General features: G+C 41.5%; 1 protein-coding gene across 12 annotated transcripts in view; it reads right to left on the bottom strand.

The window, feature by feature from the left end:
• The window catches only part of LOC108698203 (disabled homolog 2-interacting protein), a 253,072-nt gene that overhangs the window by 7,837 nt on the left and 223,219 nt on the right, over positions 1 to 22,016 (bottom strand). For 8 of the 12 annotated variants that reach the window (XM_041572369.1, XM_041572370.1, XM_041572376.1 and 5 more), the window contains 6 exons: positions 20,338 to 20,516; positions 18,808 to 19,705; positions 11,155 to 11,307; positions 7,752 to 7,954; positions 6,638 to 6,725; positions 4,501 to 4,684 (listed from right to left, as the gene is read on the bottom strand). In XM_041572369.1, the coding sequence (XP_041428303.1) occupies positions 4,517 to 4,684; positions 6,638 to 6,725; positions 7,752 to 7,954; positions 11,155 to 11,307; positions 18,808 to 19,705; positions 20,338 to 20,516 (1,689 nt within the window). In that variant the 3' untranslated portion in view covers positions 4,501 to 4,516. Of the gene's footprint in view, positions 1 to 4,500; positions 4,685 to 6,637; positions 6,726 to 7,751; positions 7,955 to 11,154; positions 11,308 to 18,807; positions 19,706 to 20,337; positions 20,517 to 22,016 lie in introns of those variants that run through there. The other 4 variants (XR_005963203.1, XM_041572372.1, XM_041572371.1 and 1 more) reach the window with 3 other exon arrangements.

The raw sequence follows: 22,016 nt of genomic DNA, 5'->3' as shown, positions 1-22,016 counted from the left end.
CATGCCTCACTAATCGTGCATTTGATAGTTTGAGCTCATTTTCATCTTGGTAGAACACTCTGATGGAAACTTACAGCAGTAGGGTTCAAGTAACTAAAGTGGTGTCCTCGACAAGGACATTCTAGTGGAATCTTATAGGGGCAAGGAGCATGTAACTCAAGCAGTGGGCTAAACTTAAACACTCTAATGGCAACTCTCTAATGGAGAGGAAGGGCCTTAACTCAAGCTAGGGTCCATCTAAAACTTTCCGATGGTACAGGGAGAGTGTCAGGAAACTAGAATGCTTTGACCACTTATAGTGTTATGGACAAGGGAACCATTAAAAAATGCAATTCTGAAGCATGATAAATAGGTTAGCAAATACAATTTTCAGCATCACATATAACATTCTCATTTCAATTTACTAAAGAGAGCACTTTGTCTTCTACTAATTGAAAGTGCAACGTTTGATTTTAGAAAAATGGATATTAAGACATAGAGAAATGGCTATTGGATCTCTAGCTTGCTAGTTAACTATGCAAATCCCTAAGGGACGTGAATAGTTTTGGAGAAATTTGTAGTCTAAACAGGGCTACGTTGATTACATCTGAGAAGAGGCTCCCTAATTAGCTTCTGGCTGTGGCGCACTTAGGAGAATTTTATTGCACACCTTCACACTGCGCGTTGAGCGTTTGTCAAAATACAGAACTATAACGTCAAAACAATTTGCCAATAGACGTGACAGATCTCTGGTGCAACCTGCTTAGTCAGAGGGTTTTTGTTCCCATCAGATACTAATTGTGGCACTTTAGAGGGAATGGAGAGCCTTTCAACTTGACCTGAAGCAACTCGTCTAGAGCAGAGCAGAAATTCGCCTTACAATCCCAATCATCTTCAGAGCTCTGCTTTTTCAGAGATCATGTGAACTAGATAGATCAGTATGTATATGAGTAGGTGGTATTCCAAGGGTTGACTCTATACATGGCGTTGAGCTTCACTGTGTGTTGAGGAGGAAGAAACCCGCCTTAATAGAATGGTACATGGAACATTTTCAAATGTTTTGTCCAATGCATAGTTTAGTAGGCCAAACACCTTGGGCACCAAATACCCAACATTGCTTTTGGTGACAGTTGCACTAAATGGATTGTTTGTTGTGATTCTCACTTGGAAATATGGTGGATAAATTTAGACATATTGGGGTTACTAATGAATTCACCGGGAAAAAAAAGCCCATTGTGCCATTGCTTTTGGCATGTTCTCTAAAGGCAGAAAACTACCCACTATATTTACTCATTTCAAATGTCTTTCACTACCCCTAAAAACAGGTTCAACCCCTCATGTAGATCATAATGCCTGCATTAGTATAGGGAAAACATATTTAGATAGGAGGCTGCCGCTAGAGATTGGAACAGGAAGTTAAGCTCTTAAAATTGTGAGAGCACTAAGCTCATTTGTGCAGTGCAATTGGCTAACCCTGGCTCCTCCACATATGTAAGGAAGATAGTTTCTTTTTAAATAAAACTCATCAAAATATAAACATAAAAACCTTTTACCATAAAGAAATTAACAAAATAAAAGAAATAAAAAATGTTAAAACAAAAAACGTTCTCAAACAACAAAAATGTTTAATAAATACTCATTTTATTTATTTTTATATAAAAGCTGTTTCTCATATTATTTTTTAAATAAATATTGAATTTAATGAAAAAAGACTGAAATGGTCAATAGCAGACATCTTATAAGGAGCAATACTGGATAATATTGGCCCCTGGTGTGTGTGGACACCCAGGAAAGAACATTTATGAATCACAGAAGCTGGCACAGTAAAGACTGAGGAATTCAAGATATACTGTACATCATAGTTCTTCTTGAAGTAATAGTGGTGAGTGAAAGTTGTGCTCCGCTAGGGTTCCCACAGCAGCATAGCTGAGTTTCATGTAGTCCTGGCTAAGCAGATTGCATACAAACAGTGGACAGCTAAAGGGCCACTAAAAGCTCTAGTTCTGGTCAGTAAGCTACCAAACCTACATTTGAGTTTGCCTGAGATTTAGGAGGTTATAGCGGCTCCTCCTCTTTAAGAGTTATCTTTGGGGTACAACATATCTAGGAAATACCTATGTCTATATTCTGTGACAAACCTCCCCTACTCAACACATGGTCTGGTCAGAGATATTTCCCCTAGTTTGCCATCCTCAAGCAGGTTATGAGATGTACCCGGGATCTTATACCTTGGTATGACTCATGGCCACCTCTTGGGAATGGCAGAAATGGACCTGTTATCTGTTCGTATTTCTATGGCTTGATAGTTACATTCAAATGTAGAGGGGGGCAGCTGGTAAGTCCCAATAGTGGTGAGTCTCTGGGAAATCAGAGACATAATTATTTTAGACTAAAGTTGTGCCATACACGGTAAGATCCACTTGTAAAGTTTCCAAACCAGTTGCCCGTTGCCAGATTTGGGGCAAATTAAATTGCTTCATTCAACCCTGGGTTAAGGATTGTATCACAATGGGAGGTGTATAAACCCACAATTACAGCCCAGTGGGATTTTCCAGCCAGCTTGATCCATATGTGACCAAACTCTATTGCTTGGAAAATATGTTGTTGAGGCCTCTACATGGTTCAATAACTTCAAAGAATGTCATTTGGTCCACTAGTAATAATTCAACTTAAATCACAGACTTTCCACTAGCTCCTTGTTGGGGGTGAGCTGTAGAACAGTTGGTTCAGGCCTTACAGAACCTCTCTTGATTGGTTACTTTTATATTTGATTGAATGTGTCTGTTGTAGCGGTCAACAAAGTACAACTGGCTTACAGAACCAGTTTTGAGAACCTTGAGTGACACTTTTTAGTATCCCCAAAGTACACAAAACCATCCCCTAAGACTTGTATTGAAATTACCCAAAGAACAATTCTGCCAGAGTGGATCTAACTGTATGTGGCCAACATACTTGTCTGGGGTATATAATTACACAGATGATGCTTCTACCACTTGCTTTAGTCATTTTTTCCAGGGGCTGAACTTTTTGTTTATTCCTGAAACTGATGGAATAACTCGGTGGGGGGGGGAGACTTGATTAGCCAACTATTTGTAATAAATGTTGCAGTACTCATATATTACTAATTCCATAGGGCTAGACCCACCTAACCCAATGGATTTTTTTTTTGGAATTTAATGGGTTATATGGTTTCTAGGGTCACCAGCCCTAGCTACCACGCATTTCTTAGAGTATCAGGATGAATAAAAAGAAAATGAAATAAAAACAACTTAATAAGCCTCTCCTGATTGCCGGGGCCACTTGTCAAACTTCTGCAGTGTCATCCCAGGACCACATATCCATTTTTCCAAAATGCCTTGTTTTTGGGGTAACAACCGCCCATGCTCCTTAGAATATTTGGTATTTGGGATAACATGTGAAAGTTTCTGATTTGCGCCATTATCTGGTTAGGATTCCTTTGGGTACTCCTTTGAGTACAAATGTGAATAACAAAAGAATGTAACGGATATATTTCTATAAAGGTGAATATTCCCTTTAAGGTTTTGCTGTTTTTGAAATCTAGGCCAGCCCTGCAGATTTAACGTGCAACAGGCATTTTGACCCCCTCGGATGCCACAGGGCAACTTAGAGTCAACTGAGTGCAATCAGCTCTACAATGAGTTCCCGGGGGCGGCTTGATTTTGAGCGCTGCTTGGATAACAAGACCGGGGTTCTGCTTAAGGAAAAAGCTGCCACTCTACATTTTGCTGGTATAATTAGCACAATAGCAGCAGCAGCGGCTCAATTCTTAACAAGCTCTCTGTGCATTACATTGCTATAAACGCCTAAAGGTTCCTGCTATTGTGAAAAAAAACAGGTCATCGCCTGTGCCCAAAATAGACCCTCATATTTTATTAAAGGAGCCCAGGCATACATGCGCTTTCTCTTTATCACCCCCAGGTAACTGTAAAAGAGTTGTCAGTGCAACAAAACTGTTGGCAAGACTGATTCCTCAATAACCTTAGAACCCAATTTGTTTTTTTCCAGGGAGTATGATCTAATCCCACCAGGATCTGTGCAGTGGGAGGAATTAATCAGCGTGCCCCATTGCCGTTCCGTATAGAATTTTTGCTATGGAAACACCTCTAGGTGGATTACGACTTTGCTTTTTTAGCTCCACCTAATTAAGAATTGCTAATTTGGCAAAGGTTACTGGCCAGTTTGAGAAGGGAAAAAAAGCTCAGGAATTGCTCGGAAACGTTAAACATTGAAAGAATTCACCAGCATTGACAATTTCATATACAAATATGTATTAATATGGCACATACAGCTGCATTTTTTTTTTGCCATTTCCCAAAAGCACTGGTTTTAAAGGCTCTAAAGGCGCTATCTCCCAGAATGCTTCAGTCAAATGTGCAGGGTGGTGGGGGGAAGAGGACCATCCTTTTTATGTATGTGTTTGTTTATTTTTATTTTTGAAGTGCTGCTCGCGGCCGAGTTCGTTACTGTACAGGGGTGCGTCTCTGCCCAATTTTGTTTTAAAAAAAAAAATGTTTTGTTAACAATTACTGCTGTTTCGGAATTCTCCGTTCTCTGTGATCTGTAATTTAGTTGGGTTTGTGGGTGAGATCCCGTTACGTGTCTGCATGCTGTACCTCTCTTTGAGCTGAGTGAGGGCGCTCATTAGCCGTGCGTTTGCGGCGTCCAGTGATGCAATGCGCTTCTCCTGAAAGAAGAAACACAAGAACAGAGTTTAAGGGATTGTCTGGTCCTGTGTCTATGCCAGCAAAACACTAGCTGTTACAGAGATATCATTCCTAACTAGAGACAGCGGTTCAACTAGCAGTAGATCACACAACTTGCCTATTAGTCAGAGCCCCTTGGACTCCCTATACCACCTGGGCCCCTGAGTAGTGGCAGGAGGCTCTGTAATGGTTGTCCTACTTGGAGTTCGATTCTTGAGGTTACTGTCCTTCCTGTAGCCCATAACAAGCTTACAGAAATCATTTGTGAATCAGTTGTTCTATCACAGTAATCCTTTTCACCAAAAATATTTTAGGTGTATCTAGGTGGGCAAACCATTACTCTTCCTTAATCTTTTTGCTCATTGACTACGCTATTTGGCCACCAACATGCTGGCCAATTTTGTATGATTTAAACATTTAACACCCAGACCAACAATCGGATCATAATAGGGGATTATGGAGATCCATCAAGTGGAAGCCAAACAACGCAGTATTTAACCTATGGAATTTTGAAACCTGCCTGATAGATATCTAGCTGTCCACTTGGTCTAGAGAGGCTAAGTCAGCAGCTTTACAATCACATTGATGGTCCTTTTATCCTATGGTTGGTGAGCATCATCCAAACTGGTCCTAAGTTTAAGGTCCCCAGCCACTGCTCATATTTCCCCATGATGGGCAGCCCCACATTATAGGAACCACTGCTCTATAGTTATGTCCTTGACCACAGACTACAACATGCTAAAAGTTAATTTTAAATTGAAAATCCCATCTAGCCTCCCATTAGAACTTAGTTTGACAATGACCTAAAGAGCGAATAATAGGCCATGATACCTGGAGTTGAAACAGTTCATATGAAATCCATTTGCGGTCATACCATTAACAAAACGTTAGTTGAGAAATTAAAAAACAAGAGCAACACCAGCCGTTTCCTACATAACAAATTGGCTTTATCTTCCGGCAAGCATGAGATAACGGACAAATGTCATTTCCTAATATGAACATATTGTTACCATAATTACAGAGGGGGAGGGCACCAAGAACTGTCTAAGAATTACAAAGCCGCTTATTAAAATCGAAACGAGATCCATGAAATTATATAAGGACATGATGATAGGCCTCGTCTGAGAAAAGAACCGAGAAACATGCTCCCTGATTATGAATTCTAATTAGCTTTGGACAAGAAAAAACGATAACGGGTTTAATAATTTCATCCGTTTTAGACACGGGGGATACATTGGCAACGAATATGCTGTTCAAACAAAGATAAGGGCGTCCGACACTCAAAAAACACTCACTGAAATTGGATGTGCAGGTGTTTAAATGGTCCTGTCCTACTTGGCCTTCTCAATGGTCTAAAGTTCATGGCAGACTCTTACTGATGAATAATATCACTTACTGACATTTAACGAGTTTAGTGTTGATCATTCGCTTTGCCAAACTCCTATTCTAGGGAAAGACACTTTGTTATCCTCTTTCTTATCTTAGGAATGACACTTTGTCTGTCTCCTACATGTATTGCCCACCCTAAGAGGAAACCATCTTTCATATAGGGTTTCATTGGGGTGTGTAGCCTTTTAGTGTGTGGGATAAGACTTAGAGCAAGCCATCTTACCTTCTACATGTAATGGAAGCCATTTTGAAATAATTAAAGGTAAGCTATCATGCCCACCTACAGCAATTATCACATACACAAAACCGATTTAGCCACCACGATATTACTGTATCGTTCTGTCCTTGAAGTGACCACACATGCCCAGGTTTGGCCAGTTGTTGGCTTACTGCCTATCTGGGGAATGTGAAGCATCTCTTGGGGCAGATTGTCCCTTTTCTATCCCATCAGACAGACAGTTTCAGCCTTACCCTGTCTTATAGGCTAACCATTTGCTTCCTGCATACTCTGCAATCAAGTCTAGTAATTATAGCATCTTTCCAACCTGTGCATCAATAATCTTCTGCTTAGAGTCGACAGCTGCTTGCATTTCCATGTGATCTTTCTTTAATTCTTCTTCCACCGACATCAACCTGAAAAGTGAGAGGATAGTAGATTTAGCACGACATTGATCCAAATTCCTATGCAAATCTTTTTCATGTGGCCCTTGATGTGGATGAGCTCTGTACAAATACGGTTGTGACACAGAGAGATCTGTACTTTTAAAAAGTGTATAGTTAGGAAATGATATCACCCCATGTATCTGCTTGAGAAAGGATGGCATTAAATCCTATGGGGATAACTTCTTTGTACGGGCGTTGCTCAAGCACACATCTGTGCATAAGGGGCTGTATAATAATACATGTAAATTATTCTTCCGGTAGTAACCCATAGCAACCAATCTGCCTCCCAGCAGCAGATCAGTAACATACTACCTACTGATAGGTTGCTATGGGTTAATTCTGCACCAGTTATTACATTACCTAACTAGAGTAGCAGGTGATTTATTTTCCCCTTCATTCTCTGCCTTATAAGAGCATCCGAGGGCTGACAGAAAGCGGATTTTGCTGGGTATAATATCAGCAAAGGAGTTAATGTGGGCCGATAGGGAATTCTAGCAGTATAGCTACATTCATTCAGTGTATCTCTAAACTGACAAACTGCCATGTTGCATGGAATAAAGCCACAGTTGGTAAAATATGATGGATGGCTCTCCAATAAGCTACGCTCAGGTCACGGTATGGGGGGGGGGAGGATGGAATGTTCCCAGGCAATAAAAATTCTATTGTCACAGGAATTACTTCCAGTAGAAGGAACTGCAGAGAAAGAGAGTGCTTCATTTATTAACAATTAAGGCTGCGGGAATTTTCAGGTAGTTTTTCAGAACTACAGACCATAGAGAATGAATTATCGGGTTGCTTTTCATCTTCATTTAAAAGGGAAGCCGAAAGCGTAGAGAATTGAGAAAGAACCTTTGCGCTACAGGCATTTAAAGAGAAAGTCTTCCACAAATTCCTTATATAGGTGCTGCGGGGTGTAGGTAGCATATTGTAGCCGAGCACTCAAGGTAGACATTGAGACATTTGAACCCTCTTAGTTTTCCATTCACCGTTCTGTACCTGCTGATGATTCCTTTCATCTGCATCTCCTTGTCCTCCTGCTGCCGTCTCAGCCTGTCCTCACTTTCCTCCAGCCTGGCCTGGTATTCCAGCAGCAGTTTCTGGGTTTGTTCATCCTGGCTCTTGCAACGGATCTCATACTCTTCTAGCTTCTTGTTTGAAAGCCTGAGCTTTTCCTGCAACATCATGATCTCCTGCTGGTACTGTGGGTCAAGCAAAGATTTCCATAGTTAGTCATAGAAGCAGAACATTCAAAAGGAATATTTGTCAATACTCAAGCTAATGTGCTGCAGTTAATAGACTTAAATTCCTAGAGTACACAGCCATGTAACAGACACCATCTCTAGAACCTGGTCTGCAGAAGAAGCGTGTTATCATTACGTTGGAACAGTTTCCTCTTGGTCACACTACTATAGACCCATACACCTCACTAAGCAGAAGTCAGTTTTTTGATCATGCCCAACCTATGTCTCCAATCACTTTCTCACAGAAAGACTGATCATTTGAATGCCTCCTTTAGCCCATACAGTCTTCATACCCCCATCAGATAAATCACAATAATAACAATGGACACACAATGGCTAATTTGATCTGATGTGTATAATCTAGCCGACAGTCTACAGTACCAAGTCCAGAACTCCAACTAAATTTGAGACCCACTTAAAGTGGGTGGTTGACCTTTAAATTAACTATAGAATGACCAAATCTAAACAACTTTTCAACAGGTCTTCATTATTTTTTTATTATAGTTTTGAATGCTTTGCCTCCTTCTTCTGGCTTTTTCCATCTTTCAAATGGGAGGGTCACTGACCCCATCTAAAAAACAAATGCTCTGCAAGGCTACACATCTATTGTTATTCAGGCCTCTCCTATTCACAGTCCAGTCTCTTATTCAAATCTGTACATGGTTGTTAGGGTAATTGGGAGCTTAGCAACCAGATTGCTAAAATTGCAGCTGCTGAATAAAAAGCTAAATAATTAAAAAAAACCTTAAAAAATGAAAACACATTGCAAATAGTTTCAGAATATCACTCTCTACATCATAATAAAGTTGACTGAAGGTGAACAACCCCTTTAAGCCAACAGCCGTGCATAGCCAGCTTGACTTTGAGGAAGGAAGGAAGGTAAGAAATTTGCTCATGACAACCGCAGCTACATGGAATCTAGGGTATACCGTAAGTAGTCAGGCCTTTCCAGTTCAAGCCCTTGTTGGAGGTCCATTGGTCAGGGCACTCCATAATTTATAATAAGGTTACAGTTTGGGATGCACCAAAACCAGGATTCATTTCGGGATTCTGCCTTTTCCAGCAGGATTCAGAGTCAGCCACAGCCATATGCCTGTGATTTCTAAAAATCATGTGACTTTTCATCAGATTCAGTTTCATGAAAGATTCAGGATTAGGCCAAATCCTTTGTAAAAGATTCAGGATTTGGCCGAAAATAGTGGATCAAAATAGTGGATTTGGTGCATTCCTATTATAGATACATGAGTATTATTCATGGGGCCATAGCTACAAGACTGTCTAGGACAGTAAATATTTTTATACCCTAAATGTCAAACTAAATGAATTTAGGAAGCTGGGCTTTAGGAGATCAAACAGGTGGCACTCTTCCAAGATTTTACCCTAACTGGCATTTAGACTGAGCCCCCCTCGCCAGTGTTCCAAGCCTAAAAGTTCTCAATCTAAACACTATGCAGAGATCATCTGTATTTCTTGGATCCACCTCATTGCTTGTCACTGTCTTGACATTTTCTATTGACTAAAGCAGAAAAGCACCCTACGAGACAGAAGGTTCCAAGAGTGCCCTCAGAATGTACTGTCTAATTGGCAGCATAAGCCATTAAATGGGCTGTTCAGTGAAGACAATATGGACATCTCCACCTAAAATAGCTCCAATTAACTATTCAGTCTTATCTATAGCAGCATTGTGATCGGTCAAGATGTTCCATCTACTAAATAATAATGACCGGGGAAATCTGTTATGTCTATCACGTTGCTCGCTCCTCTATTCCTTCCTGATAAATGGAAGGAAATGTATCACATAAAGATGAAAATTTAATGCCTCTCACTCATCAATTATTTGAGTAGCCATTTACTCTTCTTTTTGCTATTCCTACTGCATGCTCTATATCTGGATGCACCTCGTGGTGCCTCATACCTTCTCTTGTTGGACCAATATTGGAAGAGTTTAGGTCGGTGGAGATATTGTATAGAGCTCCTAGACAAAGGCTCTACCATATTTGGAAGATATTTCTATCCCAACTGATTAAACATGGCTTTGGTCTATGGAAGCACCAGGGGAAATATTGGCTCATGACTGGCAATGATAGTGGTGGACTGACAAAGATGTGGTACAGCAACAAAACCTACTTTCTTATCTGCAAGAACTATAAGAAGAGAGTCCCAAGAAAGTCAGACCGCACGTTATTGTAGCTTTTTTTGTCCCAAGTCATAAATTATTTATTAAAATATCACAGAATGCCATAGGTGTAGGCAACAGATGTCTGAATGCACCAACATAAAGGTAACCAAAACAATATCTTCCCACCCAGCTGATACCTTTCCACCCAGCTGATACCTTTCCACCAACACAGATGGATTAGAAACCAGGTGGAAATGTCAACAGATCCCTGGGTATCCAGAAAATGAAGACTACAATTTGCTTAAATGGGAAACAGACTCCCTATGGCAGCCACACGCCCAAGTGCCAACTTCAGTAAAGCCGACAGCTACTTTGTTGCTATGGGATACAAGGCCAGAAGGGAAAACCAGCCTTCCACTGAAGCATCAAAATCTCAGCTAAATTGAGAGCAAGTGAGGGGACTCGATTTAGGAGTTGGAAATTTTCCAGTCAGTGCTTGTTTGTAGGGAGGGTGGCAAAGAGCAATTATATTTATTCTCATTTTGGTTTGTTTACAGTTTACTTGGTAGGAGGCAGCACCTCTTCCTAAGTCATTGAGTAATGCACATTTTATGTGTCCAAGCCTCAGGCACTGAGTATGCGGTTCCGCTCTCGAAGGACAGCTTGCCCTCCTCCTGTGTGGACTCGCATAATCCACAGCCGCGTCGCTGGGGGATAGTGGTTTTTATGGGAAGAGTTTCCCTCCTCCAACTTATTCATTACATTTAATGAGGTGCTCGTGCAAGGGATGTACCCAGCTTTGAATAGAAGAAACCTAGTTTGTAGCCGGAGAAGCTTAACCTGCTCTAGATTTAATTCCGCTCAGCTCTGTTATCATAATCTTGCCCACTGTGCATTCCCTCTTTATAGTGTTGGACTTGGCCTCCTAGGGTCCACCAGAGAGTCTGACCCTGCCTCTATCATTAAATGACTGGGGAGTGACTAATATATAAAACATAGCTACACGGGATTTGGCTCATTCCACCCCTTTCAGTGTTACCTTTTCTGCTTGGCTGAGCTCTTCCTTATTCCTGAGTTTGTCCCTGTGCTTGATATCTGGCTCAGGGCTTTCATCTTCTAATAGCTGCATATTCATATTCAACAGCCATGCAGCTGTGCGGTCCAGGGCATTGGGGTTCACGGGTGAGGGGGCCTAAAACAGAGCATACAACCATAACAAAAAAAATGAATGAAGTAAAGAAAAATGACCAAAAAGAAAAAAAAAGAAATGGATATGATTTCAGCATAGTAGGAGGGTCTAACAGTAACATGGTCAATGTTTTTACCTGGTCCAGTAACCCATAGCAACAAGGCAGTTAGAATTAACTAGCCAAATTCAGTTAGAGTAAGCGGAGTGGTTGCTATTGGTTAATGGGCCAGAATAAACATTTCGCACATTACTCTATAACCCCAAATGAAGTATTATTTTTAATGACCTGTTTATTATCTTTTAAGCAATATGAATACAGTGAGAATAAGGGTGTATGGTAAGCAGCACACTCACAGAATCCAGGTAAATACGGCAGAATGATACGTAAGCACAAGCCATTGCTAACGGGCTGGTGGTGTGCCCATGAAGTCCTCTCTGAAACACTACAATGAAGAATAGCTTATCAATAGATGGAAGGACACAGGATTTGGGGGCCCTTGATTTTATCCACCATTACTAGAGGCTACATCATGTCTACAACTGAGCTGGACACCATATATCACTCTTTGCCAAGAGCCACTGATAGATCTTCCATGTTGTGGGCATCTATCATCGTGGAGCGATCACCTCTATTATAACTGGCCACTACAGCGCAGGTTTGGTTTTTTTTGACCAACAGAATTACAACAAATGGTCTGATTTTTATTGGTTAAAAGGCCAACCATTCTAAATTCCCAGCAGGTGGCCTGTTATAGCACAGAAGATGACCCTCTGATGACGAGATTCCCAGGGTGAGCTATCAAACCTTCCCTCGCAAGCCGTCGGAAACCAAAGAGCAGGACCAAAGCTGCCCTATGTGACCGGTACAACAATACACATGCAGTGAACTATAGCATATAAAATCCAAGTTCAGCAGAACTTATAACCTAATAGAACCATACAAACTGAATAAAATCTTAGAAACCATGAGCAGAAGATATCCAGCAGTTATGTTGGTGGAAGGTTCCTGATCTGCCGTTCCCATCCTTTGTCTTTTGGGCAATACTGGGAAACATCTAGAAGGTGCACATCACAAAGATATGGCAACAGAACTGAGTAATATATGGATAAATTGTAAATGAGCTCAAATGGAATAACTTAAGGCAGCAGCCGGCTTGTGAATCATGATCTTGTCTTATTCCAGATCAGTTCACTCCCACCTTGGGGAATGGAGCTGATGAAACATGTAGCATGCAAGGAAGGGAAACATTCTGGGCACAAGAACAGGGACTTAATGAAGAAATTTGCCTAAAATATTCATCAGTCCCCGGCATCTCCAGTGAAGGGAAACTCGGCTGCGGCCACTAATGAGTGAACAGATCTGGAGAGGTGAGCTGTGTGCATAACTCATTCTGGCTCATTTTCTCAATATGATCTGTAATTTTCAGGAGCGGAGCTTGGACATGGCACCTCGGAAGCCCTTCAACAAAGGGCATTGCTCAGAAACAAGAAGGAGGATTGACGTTTCCTGTTTTGTGCCAATTCAGCCAGGTTTTTAGAAAATAGACATCTGTAGATCACACACAGGGTTGTTGCATGGGGAGAAACTTAACGGCACCAGGGAAGTCATTTACATATACACTGAAGACATGGTACAATCCGCCATGTTTTCTGCACTTTGACCTTTTGACTTGTGATGGCGGGAGCTGTGCTCTGCATCTGTCGCCAGATATTTTATCTAATGCAACATGCAAAATTTACTGCTAAATTAGCATTAAGGGGCCTGCTTTTAAGTTTAATGTCCTTGCATTTGTACCTGGGGTGTCATTAAGTAGTAACCATGGCATATCTGCTGTAACAGTGTCCACTTACCCTGGTGGTCTAGCGGTGCAAGGGGGTCGGCCGGGACGCTGTGTTGACGCCAGCGTGCAATGGCGCAAAATTCAAATGGATTTAAAGGCACATTTTGTATTTTCTAGTTGCCTATTATAGGTTCATTCCTAGTGAGTTCCTTGGTGCCTATCTGAGTTTATTCCTGTCTGATTCTGATACCTGTTGTGCCCCCTGCCTGTTTTGTGACTATTCTGACTTCCGAAATCCTGACCCTGCCTGGTAAACGACTCTTCTATCCGTAACCCTGCTGATTGATCTCCTAGTTTGACCTTTGCCTGCTCTGACCCGGCCTGATTTCACTTTGCTTTCTGTCTACACCTTGTACTGCAACCTTCTGCCCAAAGTCTTTGCCTTACCGTTGTGCCCCTTTGCTCGTTCAGAACCCTTCGCTTTGCACCTCTTAATAAGACCTGGCCGCATCCGATTAGCCGAGGGCTCCTCCCGAGGTGAAAGGCGGAAGCAAGAGCCGAGAACAGGGTGCTTAGCATCGGTTCTGATTTTAGGGTGCCGACTGTGACATCTGCCTAATTTACTCCCTGTTCTAAGCAGAGCATTCTGGCCTAAGAGGCTCCATTGATTTTGCTATCAATACCTCAAGTGATAACAGAACAATTCAGTCATTGCAGGGAAAGTGGAAAACACTTCATGTCCAAGGGCGACTTTAATTTTGTGTCGGCTGCTTTTTCTGTTCACTACCTCAAGAGAAGCCATGGGGCTAAACGAACACAGGTGCTAAATTGTGAAAGTTAGAGTATGGGAAATCAGCCTCATAGTTTCTTGGGGGTGTTAGAATAGGCAACTTGCGTACCAGTGGATCTCAAAGTCGGCTCGAGCCACAGACCATTCCCATCAACCCTTTCTTATTTCTACCAAAGGCCTTTAATTGCATCTGTTACATAGTAACATAGTAAGGTTGAAAAAGGCATACGACCATCAAGTTCAATCTTTAAAGTCTAACTTCTAGTTGATCCAGAGAAAGGCAAAAAAAACAATTTGCCCCATTTAGGCCCTTCTCCATCTAATTGTCAGAGAGGTCCTTAATATCAGGTTGTCTAATGGGACCTGGAGAGTATACAAGGGTGGGTGGTATGGTAACTTGGAGCTTCAACCATATCTCCACCACTAGTTTGTCTCTGCCTGTCCCTCACATACTTCTCCGCTAATTCATCCAATTCAACCCAAGCAGATACATCGAGCTGATATTCCGCAGATAATGTTCTACAATAAACCAAGGAGGATAGGAAGTAACTGTCCCATATTCCTCCTTAATCCAGCCCTTCATTACCATTCCCTTCACATTAGCCGGATTCTTGGCCAAACAAGGCCCTCGAAATGAGTATCGATTACTACAGTGCACACACTGATACATGGTACATTTACCAATGTCAACACTTGAGAGTTATTACTCATAAATCAATAGCTGTAAACAAAAGGCCTGCACTCTGATTGATAGCCTTTGATAGCGGCCCTTAATGAAGTGGCGCATGCAGAAAGCATATTGGGCTGAGATTCTATTTATCAGGACACGGTTCTGTTTGCAGAAGTAAATGGAGAGATTTGCAACTCGGCCAAGCGTCATTGTGACAGTCGCACTTTCCTTATGGAGGAGCACTTAGTCTGAATAAAGATCCTTCTTATTAAAGGTAAATCACCCAGCACATGGGTACCTCACCCATGGGCCACCCCCTCTAAAGTCCCCCAGTTAGATAGGAGCACCTACAGGCATAAAGCACATCTACAGCCCTATAATGACTGCCGAGCTAAGGGGGAATGTTTAGGGCTCCAACATGAAAATTCATTGACTTCCTGGGTTCAGTAACAATGTTGTTCTTGTAGGGAAGGTCAGGAATTTACGAGTAAGCCCTGCGGCTAAATCTGTGGAATCAGATGTATCGGCTGGAGATGCAATTCCAGATAAATCAGTTTGTCGTTCCCAATAGCACATATACCATAAAATCACACTGTAAACCGTTTATAGCCGTGATTTAGCTTGCGTGCGTGGACTGTCATTCTCCAAATAAATATGTGCCATGCTGCTCTGCAGAGATGTAAACTCCCAGCATCTACAACTACAATTTCCAGCTTCTTCTTGGAAGTTCACTACCACTGTATCCAAGTATAGCATATGAGCAAAGGAGACTGTTCCTGCTGAACTGTGCTTAATGCCTATGCTGGTATTCTTTTATGGTATAATTTTTGGGGTTTGTTCCTATAACAGTATGGCTTGTTTAATCCATTTCTGGCCAGCGTCTTGATGACAACTTCAGTTGTCCTAATTGGGAATAAGGCTGTTTTTATCAAAGGAAAATCGTGACCTTCCTTCCATGCTGGCCATGACCAGATATGCTAGGGAAATTTGGCCAATTTTGACCATACAGCCCTCTGACTGTCTGCAGACATCGATGGGCAAGTGAAGAGGAATCTTGGCTCCTTTTTAGATCTTGCAGTTCGCAGTTGTTTGTGAAAAATGGTAGGTGGCCACTCATACTGTATCCATCTGTTCGGCCCACAGGCCAATGTGCTGGATACTGTAGAGTAGGAGTCTCCAACCTTTTTCACCAATGAGCCACATCAAATTCTAAAAACGGTTGGAGAACAACACAAGCATGTAAAATGTTTGGGGGTGCTGACTTTGGGCTTTGATTGGATTTTTGGTAGCCCTAAGTGTATTAATAGCCTACATAAGTCTCTGTTTGGCAGTCCATACATTTTTTATGCAACAAAATCTTGCATCCAAGCCAGGAATTCAAAAGTAAGCACCTGCTTTGAGGCCACTGGGAGCAGCATCCAATGAGTCGATGAGAACATGTTGCTCACAAGTCACTGGTTGGGGAACACTGCTACAGAGGATTGCCACCTCTACACATAACAATGGTGCAGTTAACGCTACCAGGTCCAAAATGAAAATGTTGTAGTGCTAATTAGAGGTCATCAGCCAGTTTTTCAAGATACTTCATCCAGTAAAGCTCCAAAAGAATGGCACCAGCATCCAATTGGTGCTACAAGTAACACTGAGGTTAAAACTGGGATGAAATGAGGCTTCTCCCCAAAGCAAGGTGATGCACCCCTTTAACATCATTGAGTTGAGGGGAAATTCAAGGCCCAGGAGTAATCTGTCCATTTGCTTGAATGACCTTGAAGCAAGTAGAGCCGGGCAGATTCCCATCTTATCTAGCGGCATGATTAATAACCTGCGTGTTTACCATTTCTCTTTTGACAGCCCATGATAATAAGGATAGAACGCTCAGCTTTTTGTCCATTATCTACCAAATAACGGCTCGTGATGGCATGGCTCACTAACTTCATGGGCGATTAGCTGGTTCTTGCTGAAGTGTTCATTCTTAATTATTAAAAAGGCATTTTGATGTGTACAGTATATCGGCCAGTTGCCAGGAGTTTCTGGTGTCTCTGGGGGACAACTGTGCTATGGCACTATCTATCTATTCCTTTAATGCTTATTCTTACATACCTGGATTCTTTGGATCGCGCCAGAAACAATATACCCTGTTTGTAAGTTGGTTTTTCTTCCATGGGTTTGGGAAATCACTGGGTAAGGAAACCCACACTTTTTCTTAAAGTGTGATTAAAAAGAAGTAACTTTAGTGGCAGAGGCCTTTATCCCTATTAGTGCAAGTTTGTTTAGTCTCCACCGAGCATGCTCTTCCATTCTGTCTATCAATTACAGCACGGCAGATAACCAAAGATCAAATGAGCTCAATTTCGTGGAATTTATTTCTCATTTATGTCACTGCACAGGACCATTGTTAGGACAATTTGTGTAGGAAATTAAGGTAAAGTCACACAACTCTGATCATCAAGATGACAAATGCTGCCTCCGGAGGGGAATATTATGTTTTGAATTATCTCTGCTCGCTCTTGGAATGATCCTCCCCTGCCAGATGTATCCACGTTACAATGAAAATAATTTAAAAAACACAGAAATCTGCAAGGTAACTGGATGGGATGCTTTGGGAACTTTGGAATGAAATCAATATACTGTGTAGTCTAGTGATGGGTGAATTTATTCGCCAGGCGCAAATTCGCGGCTAATTTGCATGATTCGCCGCCGGCGAATAAATTCGTAAAATGGCAGTGAAAATTCGCCAGCGTAAAAAAAAAATGGATGCCGGCGCATTTTCGCCAAAAAGATGGACGCCGACGTCAAAAAAATGGACACCGGCACCGTTTCGCACATTTTTTGCCATTTAGCGAGTTTCGGGAATTTTCCGGCGAATCAAAAATGCGCAAATTCGCCCATCACTAGTGTAGTCCATAGTAAAAGCACGTAGTCAACCACATACTCATGGGCAGCTCTTTAAGCTATCTGTTTAAATTCTGCTCAACATGGAGAGAAGAAAGGGCATTGGTGCCTTTACAATTGAAACATAGATTGATTATGACTGCTAAATGATAAATATTGAGGTGTAAAATGTAAGCAATAATTAGTAAGAGGTCTGGCTTTGTATGTGACCCACTCTGTTTCTTTTTTACAGTTTCCATAGTTACCATGAGTAGAGACCCAACATGTAAAAAAATTCTGAGACCATGAGTAGATGCTTCAACTAATTGTGTCACTTGATCAGTAAAAGAATTGTGAAGCCATATAAATATATATATCTCCACCTAATCCCATCTCTTGATGAGTAAAGGAATTGATACCATATATTTATACTCCAGATAATCCCATTAGTATAGGAATTATGATATCATGTGTAGATTTTTCTCCTAGTCACCTGATAAGTAAAGGAATCATGAGACATTATGAGTATAGATTCCCCACTTAATCTCATCACCTGATAAGTTAAGGATTCATGTGACCATGAGTAGATACTCCACCTAATACCAATATTTGATAAGAACTCATAAAAGACCACGAGTTGACCCAATCCAAACACGAGATACAGAATAATACAGAATATTCCTACTGTCTAGTATCTACAAGCTCCAAGGCGACCTTGGGCAAATGACCTTTGTCAAGACCGAAACAATGGCCAAGGCTCAATTGTTTGTGGTTGAGGTGACCCAAAATGACAAACAAGCCAGTGTTTCTTTATCAATAATGTATTGGTAACTCAAGAGTTACCTTTTCTGTAGAGGGCTCCATGTCAAGAAGGTTTTCAAGTTCCTATCTCTATCCATTTTAACATTTGCCATTCTGTTGTAAATTGTTATCAAAGCAAAACTACAAGCTACAATATATAGATAGGTATGCACACTCAAAAGAAGGCAAGTATGGTATATTTAAAATAAAGTTTTACTTGTTTATGCAAATAATACACACAAAGCCACAATAGTAGGCCTGTATAATACAATACATAAGCTTACATGGTATATACCTAACGTTTAAACATAGCCACAATTACATAACAGTAAACAGTAAGTATTACAATTATACAGCAAGGAGCAGATACACCTACCACCAGTATGAGAATGGCCCCAACGTTTCGGCGTAAGCCTTTGTAAAGGGGTACCCTTTTGATGTTTGCACCTCTTGCACTGTTTACCTACAGCATTTGCTGAATTGGTGTGCCCTCCACCCATTACTAAAAACTACAAGCTACTACAGAACAATCATCATCGGCTTGAGTAGTCACCAGCTGGAAATAGAGTAATTCAAAAACTATAGCTTACCTGTTTATGATGCAGTGTCCTCTGTTTCATCTCGGGGCTGTCGCCTTTGGAGGATGACGACTGTTGCCTCACACGGGCACCACTGCCTGGCCAGTCTGGAGAAGATGACATCATGCTGCCACTAGAGGGTCTCTGGTATGTTGCCGTGCTTAATAACGTTGGGGGTGTCCTTCCCCTGGTCATTGGTGGGGGTGGTGGAGGAGGTGGTTGATCTATTCGCCTCTGAGGGCCTGAACTGTTCTGTCGTGGCATTGTAGGTTGACCAATTTTTTCACATAAGGAATGTTGCCTCCTAGACATATCCCCAGACCTAGACATATCTCCAGATCGCCTACTGAAATCCTCTGTGCTCCCAGGGTTCATAAAACCATGTTTATTTCCTGCTAAGTCCTCGCTATTACTATGGGAACTGAGGGAGCTATGACACTCTGATCCAGAGTCCCCTAAGCCCCGTGGTGAAACTGGCAAACCTGCTGCCATTTGGTACACGGGGTTTTGGAATGATAAAGGTGCCAATAGCTGTGGTCTACTCGGTGTCGTGTCTGAGTTTGGAGTGGTCGGGGTCTGTCCTGTTCTTCTAGCTGTGGTCATTGTCATTATATTGCCCTGTGGTGTCCGTGCTGTCCATATTGCTTGCAGCTGGCTAAAAGATGTCTGACTGTCATTTAAAGAATCCCCAATGCCTGAAGTGTTGGTGCCGATGTCCAACACACGATTGTCCTGGAGGTCAACCATTGACAAGCTCTTGCTGCCATTAGTTATCTGCATGTCCGGCTCATTGGCTTCCGAATAGCTGGAACTTCTTGCTGGCGAGGGCTGAACCCCAGCAGACCTTGTGACAAAAAATAAGTCCTTGTTTTCAGGAGTTGGAGATGGTAACCTTGTGAAATCTATTAGACTAAGGGGAAATAAATAGACAGAGGGAGACCAGCTTTAAACGCTACACTGCATTACAAAGAAACCATTAGTTAAACAAACCTCTGCGGCCCATGTTGGATACAAAAAAACCCAAGATGGCCGCTAAATAGCATTTCTATCGGTCAACGCCGGTTGGCCAATGATTCCTTTTTAGGAGGGCTGATTTTTGTTTGTCTCGATGCTAAGCGAGGGATTAAAACCTGACATCCAAGTGCAAAGGGAATAAACGAGGAATCTCATCAACGCACGCGGCGTTTTGTACTTATCCCTCTGAGCTCGTGTCAAATGGAAATAGGTTTTTAAACAGTTGTACCACATGCTGAGCAGAATTAGGGATAAAAGCTATGATTTACCCAGACAGCCCCTACCCGCCTCATTCTTCCTGACTTTCTCCTAATTAAATTGTTAAGTACAATGTAGATAGAATTTAGCGTCGGTCTTTAGATCGGTGTAATTACATTTCATTATGGGTGAAAGAGGGGTAGAAATTCCCAGCGAGGTTTAAAGCATGTTATTTAATTCCGCCCATTGTGTGCCTTGAAACCGACGCCATCTATAATATCATAAGGGGGTATATATATGTATATTTCTACGTTTTATGTTGTCTCTTACCCCGTTAAGTCATTCTCTATTACCATCTTCTGTAGGCCGGCTGATATGCTGTTGCTTGCGTTTGGCGTTGACGCCGAGTGCTCGCTTGAGATGGAGCTCTGGATGCTGGAGGGGTTACTCAACCCTGTATTTACATCCCTTAAAATACGTGGCAGTGGCCCAAGTTTGGAGACTGTAACCTATAAGAAGTGGCAGGGAGAAGAGGGTTAGTGAACTACAACTAAAACATAGCCTTGGCACCTAGGGCTGAACTGCAATGCCAATAACTTTTTATATATTTAAAGGCCATGTAATCCTCCAGAATAAAATTCAGGGTCATGAATGAAATTGTGATTCCAAGCAACTTCGCAGTATGCACTCATTAGTTATTATCAATGGTTGTAAAGTTACGTGTAAATGAATTTGCTATTGAAAGCAGCGTCTGTCTGGCCATTACTCGTCCCTCCCCTGGTACTTTGAAACAATGTATCAGGAGCCAGTTATTAACAGACCTGGAAAGATACATTCAAAGCTGATTTCTGTTTCATTGTATTTAGAGACAGAACTGGCCAGACCAACACTGCTGTCAATAGCAATGACATGGTTGTACATAACTATTAATCTCTGAAATCTATATTGGAGAAATTAAAGATACTGTAAAGGGCTTGAAAGTGGTCTTGGTTTTACACCAGCTCCAGATGGGAAAAAAAATTGCCAAAAAGGTAATTGAAAAAATGACATACTGTTAATAACTCTTGCCACTAGAGGCTGCCCTTCAGTCAAAAGCTCAAGTTCATCCCAGTTTAACCCTTCTCTCTCTGGGCACACAATAAGCTATACCCTCATACTGTACTGTCTAAGGGAATCAATATGGCACCTCCCTCCTCCCATATGTATAAATACAAATATACAGAGAAGGAATGTTCTGGACACACAATAAGCTATACCCTCATACTGTACTGTCTAAGGGAATCAATATGGCACCTCCCTCCTCCCATATGTATAAATACAAATATACAGAGAAGGAATGTTCTGGGCACACAATAAGCTATACCCTCATACTGTACTGTCTAAGGGAGACAATATGGCACCTCCTCCTCCCATATGTATAAATACAAATATACAGAGAAGGAATGTTCTGGGCACACAATAAGCTATACCCTCATACTGTACTGTCTAAGGGAATCAATATGGCACCTCCCTCCTCCCATATGTATAAATACAAATATACAGAGAAGGAATGTTCTGGACACACAATAAGCTATACCCTCATACTGTACTGTCTAAGGGAATCAATATGGCACCTCCTCCCATATGTATAAATACAAATATACAGAGAAGGAATGTTCTGGGCACACAATAAGCTATACCCTCATACTGTACTGTCTAAGGGAGACAATATGGCACCTCCTCCTCCCATATGTATAAATACAAATATACAGAGAAGGAATGTTCTGGGCACACAATAAGCTATACCCTCATACTGTACTGTCTAAGGGAATCAATATGGCACCTCCCTCCTCCCATATGTATAAATACAAATATACAGAGAAGGAATGTTCTGGACACACAATAAGCTATACCCTCATACTGTACTGTCTAAGGGAATCAATATGGCACCTCCTCCCATATGTATAAATACAAATATACAGAGAAGGAATGTTCTGGGCACACAATAAGCTATACCCTCATACTGTACT

The sequence above is a fragment of the Xenopus laevis genome, chromosome 8L (assembly GCF_017654675.1).
Source record: "Xenopus laevis strain J_2021 chromosome 8L, Xenopus_laevis_v10.1, whole genome shotgun sequence".
Classification (NCBI taxonomy): domain Eukaryota; kingdom Metazoa; phylum Chordata; class Amphibia; order Anura; family Pipidae; genus Xenopus; species Xenopus laevis.
Note: the sequence above shows the minus strand (reverse complement) of the source record. Positions and strands in the feature narration are given on the sequence as shown.